Source organism: Clarias gariepinus, chromosome 15 (assembly GCF_024256425.1).
Source record: "Clarias gariepinus isolate MV-2021 ecotype Netherlands chromosome 15, CGAR_prim_01v2, whole genome shotgun sequence".
Lineage (NCBI taxonomy): Eukaryota > Metazoa > Chordata > Actinopteri > Siluriformes > Clariidae > Clarias > Clarias gariepinus.
Window position 1 is genome coordinate 3,295,001 of NC_071114.1, and position 12,500 is coordinate 3,307,500.

Genomic DNA, 12,500 nt, shown 5'->3' on the forward strand with positions numbered 1-12,500 from the left:
AGGCTTCTAAACCAGCTTTTGTTATGGGATCACACAATGTCTGTCTGTCTGTCTGTCTGCCTCTCCTGTCTGTTTGGATCTCAGTCTGTGTGTTTGTCTGTATGTCTCCCTCCCTATCTGTTAGCTTGCCTCTGTCTGCCTCTCTCTCTCTGTCCAGTTGTCTTCTTCTCTGTCAGTTTATCGGTCTCCTTCTCTGTCTGCCTATCTCCCTGTCTGTCTGTCTCTCTGCCTCCCTGTCTCCCTGTCTATCTGTCTATCTATCTGTCTGTCTCTCTGCCTCCCTGTCTCTCTGTCTATCTGTCTGTCTGCCTCTTTTTCTATCTGTCTGTCTATTAAGTCAGTCACACTGTCTCACATCCAGCAGACCATGTGACCAGAAGGACATCATTCTGGCATGCAGAACGCTAGAAGGAGCAGCTGTGATGATGATGATGATGATGATGATCAGTTTGTCTCTGATATTGTTGTTTGTTAATAAAATTTTATATTAATAATCACGGGAAATGGAACAAGCTCGGCCAGTTCACATCCAGGCATCACTTTCATTAAAATAATAATAATAATAATTATAATAATAATAATAATAATAATAATAATAATAATATAGAAGTGTGTATAACTTTAAGTTAAGGCTGAGACACAGAAGAGTATACAACTACGAAGCCACTAAAAACATTTCATTGCACAATAATACACTCCGTCACACTTAGCTACTCCTTAAATATAAACATACTGCACCAAAATAAACCACTTTGCCTTTTAGAAACCGCACACACACACACACACACACACACACAGACCAAATGTCTGAGAGTAACTGCTTTTATTTCACACTTTTCTCACTATACTGAGCTCTGAAACAGACACACCGCTTAGTGAGTAAAGAAGTGAAATACTCACACAGTTGCTCATCTCACTCTGATCAACAGAAAAAGTTATTTATCTGTTTGTCTCTTCACTTCATATATAATAAATGATTCATACCTACGACTTGGATGATTTCAGCCAGAAGCACTCCATCGGAGACATCCTGCTGCAGATCTTTAATCAGCTGCTTGTGTCCTGATTTGGCTAAATAGTGATTCGCCCAGTCTGTGTAGATCTGACGAAGAGAAGAAGAAACTTTTAATCATCCACAATTTCCCAAAAGTCTGCGATCGCACCCAGAAACGATGCGCTGCTTTTGATTTACAGCCTCAGAAACGAGTGCTTAAGGACGGGAACCAGAGCGAGCTGAGCGTTTGTCCTTTTGTTAGGCGGAGTATTCAAATGCCGGCCATTGTGCCCTATTCATGCGCCCTATTCAGTGCACTGGGGGCAGAATGGTGGCGGTGGGGAGGGGATGGGGGGGGGGATTAAGGGAATGAATAATGTGAAAGGCCCTGTGTTGAATCAGTGTGTTTAAAAAAAGCTCCTACCCAGGCATCTTATTACTTCCAGTGACATCATCACCAAACTCTTCTGATACACACACGCTCACATCGGAAGCGTTTCTAAAATCTACAGAGAGTGATGCACATGCACTCACACTCACTGTCAGCCTGCACTATAACACACACACACACACACACACACACACAAGGTCTCAGACATCAGGAACTGATATAAGGTAAATCATTTTAATTAACATTGCTAAGGTATGAAATGTTTAGATCTGCAATGCATTTTGAAAAAACAAAAAAACTAAACACACACATGCACGAACACACACACACACACACACACATGCACGAACACACACACACACACACACACACACACACACACACACACACACACACGCACGAACGCAAAAACAATCTGCAGTTTGTTTTTAGTGAGAACAAAGCTACAAAGGAATGTTTTTTACTCAGTGGAATAAGTCAGGGGTTTCTAATGATAGGAGACAACAGGTGTGTGCACGCACACACACACACACACACACACACACACACACAGAGTGCATCATGTACAATTTGAAACACAAACAGCAGGGATTACCCTCTCTTAAAGAACACAAAGCACTGTCTCTGTGACTCATCATGCTTACTAACACACACACACACACACACACACACACACACACACACACACACACACAGTTGAATAAATCATAAAGGCCCTGAGCTGCGTGGCGGAGTCGACGGACGTACAGGACGATCACTTCATAGCAAGTAAACAGATCACAGATACGTCATGAAACGTTTATTTTTAATATCTAAAACACCTCAAACTAATAACTTTATTTAATGTCACTTTAAATGTTTTAAGAAAAGCATCAACTCTATGATGAGAAAAAGAATCGCTCTAAAAACCATCATCCTTAAACTTTCTAAATTCTCCAACAACAAACTGAAAAGAGTGTGTAACACACAGTCCACACCGTCTCCTCCGGACCCATACTCACATATAACACACCGTCCACACCGTCTCCTCTGGACCCATACTCACATATAACACACAGTCCACACCGTCTCCTCTGGACCCATACTCACATATAACACACAGTCCACACCGTCTCCTCTGGACCCATACTCACATATAACACACAGTCCACACCGTCTCCTCTGGACCCATACTCACATATAACACACAGTCCACACCGTCTCCTCCGGACCCATACTCACATATAACACACAGTCCACACCGTCTCCTCCGGACCCATACTCACATATAACACACAGTCCACACCGTCTCCTCCGGACCCATACTCACATATAACACACAGTCCACACCGTCTCCTCCGGACCCATACTCACATATAAAACTTCAGTCCACACCGTCTCCTCTGGACCCACACTCACATGTAACACACAGTCCACACCGTCTCCTCTGGACCCATACTCACATATAACACACCGTCCACACCGTCTCCTCTGGACCCATACTCACATGTAACACACAGTCCACACCGTCTCCTCTGGACCCATACTCACATGTAACACTTCAGTCCACACCGTCTACTCTGGACCCATACTCACATGTAACACTTCAGTCCACACCGTCTCCTCTGGACCCATACTCACATATAACACACAGTCCACACCGTCTCCTCTGGACCCATACTCACATATAACACACAGTCCACACCGTCTCCTCCGGACCCATACTCACATATAACACTTCAGTCCACACCGTCTCCTCCGGACCCATACTCACATGTAACACACAGTCCACACCGTCTCCTCTGGACCCATACTCACATATAACACACCGTCCACACCGTCTCCTCCGGACCCATACTCACATATAACACACAGTCCACACCGTCTCCTCTGGACCCATACTCACATATAACACACAGTCCACACCGTCTCCTCTGGACCCATACTCACATATAACACACCGTCCACACCGTCTCCTCTGGACCCATACTCACATATAACACTTCAGTCCACACCGTCTCCTCTGGACCCATACTCACATATAACACACAGTCCACACCGTCTCCTCTGGACCCACACTCACATATAACACACAGTCCACACCGTCTCCTCTGGACCCACACTCACATGTAACACACAGTCCACACCGTCTCCTCTGGACCCATACTCACATATAACACACCGTCCACACCGTCTCCTCTGGACCCATACTCACATGTAACACACAGTCCACACCGTCTCCTCTGGACCCATACTCACATATAACACACCGTCCACACCGTCTCCTCTGGACCCATACTCACATGTAACACTTCAGTCCACACCGTCTCCTCTGGACCCATACTCACATGTAACACTTCAGTCCACACCGTCTCCTCTGGACCCATACTCACATATAACACACAGTCCACACCGTCTCCTCTGGACCCATACTCACATATAACACACAGTCCACACCGTCTCCTCCGGACCCATACTCACATGTAACACTTCAGTCCACACCGTCTCCTCCGGACCCATACTCACATGTAACACACAGTCCACACCGTCTCCTCTGGACCCATACTCACATATAACACACCGTCCACACCGTCTCCTCTGGACCCATACTCACATGTAACACACAGTCCACACCGTCTCCTCCGGACCCATACTCACATGTAACACTTCAGTCCACACCGTCTCCTCTGGACCCATACTCACATATAACACACCGTCCACACCGTCTCCTCTGGACCCATACTCACATGTAACACTTCAGTCCACACCGTCTCCTCCGGACCCATACTCACATGTAACACACAGTCCACACCGTCTCCTCCGGACCCATACTCACATGTAACACTTCAGTCCACACCGTCTCCTCTGGACCCATACTCACATGTAACACACAGTCCACACCGTCTCCTCCGGACCCATACTCACATGTAACACTTCAGTCCACACCGTCTCCTCCGGACCCATACTCACATGTAACACAAAGTCCACACCGTCTCCTCTGGACCCATACTCACATATAACACACAGTCCACACCGTCTCCTCCGGACCCATACTCACATGTAACACTTCAGTCCACACCGTCTCCTCTGGACCCATACTCACATATAACACACAGTCCACACCGTCTCCTCCGGACCCATACTCACATGTAACACACAGTCCACACCGTCTCCTCTGGACCCATACTCACATATAACACACCGTCCACACCGTCTCCTCTGGACCCATACTCACATGTAACACACAGTCCACACCGTCTCCTCCGGACCCATACTCACATGTAACACTTCAGTCCACACCGTCTCCTCCGGACCCATACTCACATGTAACACACAGTCCACACCGTCTCCTCTGGACCCATACTCACATATAACACACCGTCCACACCGTCTCCTCTGGACCCATACTCACATGTAACACTTCAGTCCACACCGTCTCCTCCGGACCCATACTCACATGTAACACACAGTCCACACCGTCTCCTCCGGACCCATACTCACATGTAACACACCGTCCACACCGTCTCCTCCGGACCCATACTCACATATAACACACCGTCCACACCGTCCCCTCTGGACCCATACTCACATATAACACACCGTCCACACCGTCCCCTCTGGACCCATACTCACATGTAACACTTCAGTCCACACCGTCTCCTCCGGACCCATACTCACATGTAACACACAGTCCACACCGTCCCCTCTGGACCCATACTCACATATAACACACCGTCCACACCGTCCCCTCTGGACCCATACTCACATATAACACACCGTCCACACCGTCCCCTCTGGACCCATACTCACATGTAACACTTCAGTCCACACCGTCTCCTCTGGACCCATACTCACATATAACACACAGTCCACACCGTCTCCTCTGGACCCATACTCACATATAACACACCGTCCACACCGTCTCCTCTGGACCCATACTCACATATAACACACAGTCCACACCGTCTCCTCTGGACCCATACTCACATATAACACACCGTCCACACCGTCTCCTCTGGACCCATACTCACATATAACACACCGTCCACACCGTCCCCTCTGGACCCATACTCACATGTAACACTTCAGTCCACACCGTCTCCTCTGGACCCATACTCACATGTAACACACAGTCCACACCGTCTCCTCTGGACCCATACTCACATATAACACACCGTCCACACCGTCTCCTCTGGACCCATACTCACATGTAACACACAGTCCACACCGTCTCCTCTGGACCCATACTCACATGTAACACACAGTCCACACCGTCTCCTCTGGACCCATACTCACATGTAACACACAGTCCACACCGTCTCCTCTGGACCCATACTCACATGTAACACACAGTCCACACCGTCTCCTCTGGACCCATACTCACATATAACACACAGTCCACACCGTCTCCTCCGGACCCATACTCACATATAACACACAGTCCACACCGTCTCCTCTGGACCCATACTCACATGTAACACACATCATACTTCTCTTTATATCTTCTCTTCTCTTACAAATTAAAAATGAGGCTTCAGACTTCAAACTGTGCATTTGAGTTTTTGGATAAGTCAGGTAGAACAAAAGTTATCATTAGTTTTTGTAAAAAGTAAACTTTACCGCTACTGGAATATGAGAATGACATCAGAAAATATGTAAACACTCATAACGAGCTTTTACTTTTGGGTATAGAAAGAACTGAAAATCAACAATAAAACACGTGATCATGTTTATCTACGCTCATCGTTTCCTTGTGTGACCCATTTTTACACTTTTTTGTTCATACGTTTGTTAAGTTGTTAAAAATTAACAAAACTTTACTTTATCATATTGCCTATTTTGTGCTGGAAGAAAAGCACATGTCACTCCATACCGCCCAGTCCTGAGCACTAGATAGAGTATTCCGGCGGGGCTTGTCTAATCGCACACACTCCCTGATCGCTGCTCTCTGGCTCACTCTGGTCGTGTGTTCCTCTCTTTAGTGCTGGATTTCCCGTTTCCTTTAGTAATTGTGTTTTGCTGGGGGGTTTGTGTGTTCAGGCCGTACTGCTGTGAGTTTTTAACCCCGACACTCTGACGTCTTCTCTGCTCTACCTGCAGGCCGTTCTTCCATTCTCTTTATACCTGCCAAGGTTCATGCAGCGCTAACTGGGAACAGACGCGACCATTTAATAGCTTCTGTGCTGGATTTCCTTCTTAAAAGAGTTTTATAATCCGTTCTATTGTATTGCCCGACAGCTCTCTCGTTACCGCCGTGTTTCCTTTCATTTAAACACCAACAGCTCGTTACGCTTTATAAGCACTGCACCAGTAAAAGTCTTTTTAACCAGAATTTGTTTTAGAAATGCAAATTACAACATGATTTCATTTTTTATTGTTTTCATCTTCAACAGTAAGGGACTATCTGACCATTCTGATTCATACACACTCACATTCCATACAAACTTTAATAATTATTCTGATTGTGTAAAGCTGCTTTGCGACAATGACAATTGTTAAAGCGCTATACAAATAAAATTTTATTGAACTGATTCCGTTATTTCACTCTTTACTTATCTAGAAAAATTCCTTTAATTAATTCATTTAAATTTTTCCTCTAGGTTCTTTACATACCCAGAGGTTTCGCTCTCGTGCCTCCTTCACTCCTGTGAGTGTGGAGACGTTTATCAGACGCTCAGTCAGGGCTACTGAAAGTCAGGTGAAGTTAAACCTCACACCCGAGTCTCAGTGCAAAAAGACATCACTACTGAATATTATCAAACACACGCACTCACACACACACGCACACACACACATCACCATACACACACACACCTCAACACACATCACCAAACAGGGTGAAAAAAACCTTCATTAAGTTTGCTGACGACACTGTCGTGGTGAGCCTGATCTCTGACAATAACGAGACGGCCTACCTGAGGCAGATTGGGAATCTGGAGAACTGGTGCCAGAGGAACAATCTCCTCCGGAACGTCAGCAAGACAAAGGAGTTGAAAGTGGACTTTAGTACGAAGCAGGTGAGGAACTACCAGACCCCCGTCATCAACAGGAGCCCAGTGGAGAGAGTGGAGAGCTTCAGATACCTCAGTGTTCACATCACACAGGACCTGTCATGGTCCTGTCACATCTACACCGTGGTGAAAAAGGCCCGGCAGCGTCTCTACCACCTCAGACACTTGAGAGACTTCAGACTGCCCTCCAAGGAATTTCTACTCCATAGAGAGCATCCTGACGGGAAATATCACAACCTGGTTCGGGAACAGCACCATGCAGGACAGACGAGCTCTACAGAGGGTGGTGCGATCAGCTGAGTGCATCATCCACACCGAGCTCCCTGACCTGCACTCGATCTACAGCAAGCGGTGCTTGACCAAGGCCAGGAAGATCATGAAGGACCTCAGCCACCCCAATAACGGACTGTTTACTCTGTTGCGGTCTGGGAAGCGATTCCGCTCCTTGAAGGCCAACACAGAGAGACTGAGGAGGAGCTTCTTCCCGCAGGCGATACAGTCCCTCACTCGGATTAACACACACGGCTAATCATCTCCACGTTTTTGCAACATTGCACAGAAATGGACTCATCAATATTATTTATCTGTACACACACCCCAACGCACTGCAGACGGACAATCATGAACATAACACACATTGCACAAACAATGCTCAATTGCACACTTCAGGACATTTTTCATTCATTGCACGTATTATTTGCCTTTAAATTCATTTAGTCTTTACAGATAGGTTTATATTTCTTATATATATATATATATATATATATATATATATATATATATATATATATATATATATATATATAAAATAATAAATAATATATATTTTGTTTTACTTTCTTATATTCATGATATTTATTAATTTATTTTTCTATTTCTCGTTATTATTTCTCGTTAATCGTACTGCGGTCGTACTGTATATGACTCTGAATGTGACAAATATTGTCAATAAAAATTTGAATTTGAAACACACACACACCTCAACACACCAACAAAGACAGACACGCACACACACTTCACCAAAGACACATATGCACACCCACCTCAACACTTCAACAAAGACACACACACACACATCACCAAACACACACACACACCTCCATCATCTCAATGTACTGTAGGATTTGATTTGTGGTTTATTTAAGAAAGAAACTGTGTGTGCTTAAGAAACCATTAAGAAACTTGGCATCTATTTCTGTAAACACACACACACACACACACACACACACACCTATGAGTAAAAAACACACTCTGTATGGATCAGTGAGCTGTCAGCAGATCCTCTTTGCTTTTATCTCATGAAAACGTTGTGGTTGAGCAACCTTAAAGGAATTTCCTAAAAAGCCCCTGCGCTACCTTCGCTCTAATTACAGAGCTAATGCAGTGAGTCAAAAACACAGTTAACCCTCCATTACAAACACACACACACACACACACAGAGGCTCGATAACAGCAACAAAAACTAACAGCCTGCTTAAAGGTAATTTTACGAGACTGTTCAGAGGTGATGGAAAGGGCAGCGAGGAGGCTGTTAGAGTGAAATAAAAGGCTTTGACTTCCCCTAAATGAAAAAAAAAACTGATAAAATTGGATTAAACAGATTCACACCAAATCTCAAACAAACCATCAACTCTAGAAAGGTTAATTAATTTTACTGTATGTAGGGAAAGGCCTCGTGGTGGCGTAGTGGTTTACACCTCCAGGGTTTGGGTTCGTTTCCTGTCTCTGTGTGCATGGAGTTTGCATGTTCTCCTTGCGCTTGGTGGGTTTCCCCCTGGTACTCCGGTTTCCTCCCACAGTCCAAAGACATACAGATTGGGCTAATTGGTGTTCCCCAAATTGCCTTGTAGTGTGTTAATGCCCTTTGATGGATTGGCACCCTGACCAGCGTGTACCTCGCCTCGAACCTTAAGTCTCCTGGGACAGCCCTCAGACCCCCCCGCGACCCTGTATACAGGATAAGACGATATACATGATGGGACAATGAGATGATGTGTGTAAGGAGTCTCCAGTGTCAGGACATAAAGCTGTTAGACACTAAACAGGACTAACTGACGTTTCTTATCATTATAAACTCTTAAAAGGACATATAATAATTTATTACTTATTTATTCATTTTACCAGTGCATTTGTTTAAGAAATCTCTGTTATGTTTGTGAATAACACACTCCAGACCATGCAGTTATATTAAAATAATACACTTTCCGTCCATCCATCACCTTATGCTCAGTGACGGTGTCTGATTCTGCTTTTATTCTGCATTCCCTCTGAATTCTTTTTCACTAAGCTCCATCTGTACACTCACACAGTCCCCTGATTCAGAAATCTACAAATAAACAGAGGATAACTCACTAGTGACTTGCTCTAAGCACAATTCTAAATAAATAACATAAATAATAATAATTATTATTATTATTCCGCTCTAAAGTGTGCCCATAAACTAATATAGGGAGCAGCAACCAAGTCTGTCAGCTAAATACTGTATATAAAACATACAAATTACAGAGACACACATGTTCAGCACTGGTGCCTGTACAGTTAGTGAATCTCACTGCTGTATATAATCCTCTTTTCACCTGTTTTAAATGATGAATACTTACTCCTTATTAAACTATCATGCTAACTTTGCTAGCAAAACAACTCCAACTCTAATTTATTTCCTTAAAGACTTTCACTCCCACTAACTCTAATAGCATGTATTTATTTACTATCAACATTATATTTATGATAGTATAATAACAACAACAACAACAATAATAATAACAACTTTCTGACAGTAAACCTCAAGTCTCTATGTTCAGCCCAATAAACTTTTCAACTCTCTGTAGCAAGGTTTACCTAAAGCTCACCGGTTTGTAATGATCACAGAATGTCCTGCTGTTGTTTCTTTTCGGTACACACAGATCCATGAGCGCTGTGAGGTTCTAATCCACAGGTTTAAAGAAGCTGTACAAAGAAACCAAACGCGTACACACTGCTCCTTCACATCCTTGACTAGTGTCGAATAGCCGCAACAAAACAGCACACAAGCTGCTAGGGATAAGTTTAGCTTTTGTGCGCAGTATATCTTTTCTATTTCAGGTGCCTGAAGACCCTGAGAGTTGTTTATCATCCTGTCTGTACCATGTGTATTCTCATTCCACATCCAGCTAGAGAGCTACTGCACTTTGTCTTCTGTTGTGTTGTTCCCCATGTAGAGATAATACCTATGTACATCTTGCATGTTTGGTCCTGGCTCCGCCTTTGAACCACCAGACTCTGCGAGCAGCTTCTATACACACACACACGAACGCACTCAAACAAACATACACGTGCAAAAGTACACACACCTGGTTTGGACTGACATCACACCGGTGTGTTACCATCTAACACTTACGTGGGGGAAAAGCAAAGGGAGAGAGAGAATACCCCAGGGCAGTCTAGCAAAGACGTCAGGAGTCTCTTACACACACACACACACACACAAGGCAAACACTTATCCAGTCTTTATCTGTAGAATTGTTAGCAAAATGTAAAATTATCTTACGTCTGTAACATTAATTATTTATGTGTGTTTTTGTGTTGTTCCCAGTATGTGGATTTCATGCATTAATTATTTATACAACAGTTTAAAGTCCGGTCTGATGTGTGTGTGAATCAGACTACACTCAACACCAAGTCACTAAACACATAGCGGTGTGGGGTCTCATCATTGCCATGACTGTCAGTCTTACGCCACGTCTCCTCGGTGAGTCCTCAACGTCCTCGGCTGCATATGCTGTATATACACACTATATGGACAAAAGTATTGGCGCAAACCACTGTACATTGTACACAAATACATACAGGTGAGTATGGAGTCGGTCCCCCTTTTGCAGCTCTAACAGCTTCACTCTTCTTTAAAGGCCGTCCACAAGAGGTTGGAGTGTTTCGGTGGGATCTCGTGTCCAATCATGCTGTAGAGCGTTTATGAGGTCAGACACTGATGTTGGACGAGAAGGTCTGGCTCACAACCTCTGCTCCAGTTCATCCCTAAGTTTGTGCTTGGCTCTGTGTTCAGGCCGGTCGAGTTCTTCTACAACAAACTCATCAAACTGTGTGGTTATAGTCGTTGCTTTGTGCACTGGGGCGGAGTCATGTTGGAACAGTAAAGGGCCTTAAACAAACTGTGTACTCAAAGTTGGAAGCTTAACATTGTCCAGGATGTCCTGGTATACTGAAGCATTACGATTGTCTTTCCCTGGGGATAACACTGATTAAAACACCTGAAAGTAAAGTTAAGCGAGAATATAATTGTTTTACTGATGATGTCTTTAATAACATCAATAACTTGTTAATTAGATAAATTATGTTTCACTTATAAAAACACCTGCAGATCTGATTATTAAAGTTAATAACTACAACCTGTTGTTTAGTTAACTAGCAGTCAGCACTAATTCACCTGCTAGTCAAGGCAGCTCAGTTAGTTAACATTAACCAGAACACCTCGGTAACTTAATAAGCTACAGCAGTTATTAAAGTAAGCATGCTAATGTTGGAGCGGTAGCGGTGTGTGTGAGCTGCTGTTGTAAAGTAAATGGGAGATTTTATTTTTATTACACATCAATCTTATTCAAACAGCGCAAATGTACTGTAGTGCAACCCACACACACACACAGACACACACACACACACACACAGAAATAGGATCCAGGTTAACCCTCCTGTAATCTTCAGGATTCAGCAGTACCCCTGCCTCTATCTCCTCAGTCTATCATTAAGCAAGACTCTGAGTGAAGCTTATGAATGACAAACCCGTCTCATGCTGGTGTAATTAGCATTCGCATGCTAACTGAGGCCTCCGCTCGCACATTAGACACGCACATGCACACACACACACTCACACACACACACGCAAATGAACGTCCATCTGTCTGATTCTGTCCAAGTGACCTCAACACGGAGCACTCGCTTCTCAGGGTTGTTTATGAACAAATAAACAAGTGTGTACTGAAAGTGATCAATAACACACACACACACACAAACACAGACACACATAAACACACACACACAAACACACACCGTGCTCTGATAATGATACAGAATTAAACAGCGACCTCATCTCATCTTCACCAGGTGAGCGGGTCGGTGTTCGTCAGTAAACTGA

General features: G+C 44.1%; 1 protein-coding gene across 5 annotated transcripts in view; it reads right to left on the reverse strand.

Moving 5' to 3' along the window:
- The window catches only part of nav2a (neuron navigator 2a), a 124,786-nt gene that overhangs the window by 72,181 nt on the left and 40,105 nt on the right, over positions 1–12,500 (reverse strand). For all 5 annotated transcript variants that reach the window (XM_053513134.1, XM_053513132.1, XM_053513133.1 and 2 more), the window contains one exon: positions 985–1,102. In XM_053513134.1, coding sequence (XP_053369109.1) covers positions 985–1,102 — 118 coding nt within the window. The remainder of the gene's footprint in view (positions 1–984; positions 1,103–12,500) is intronic.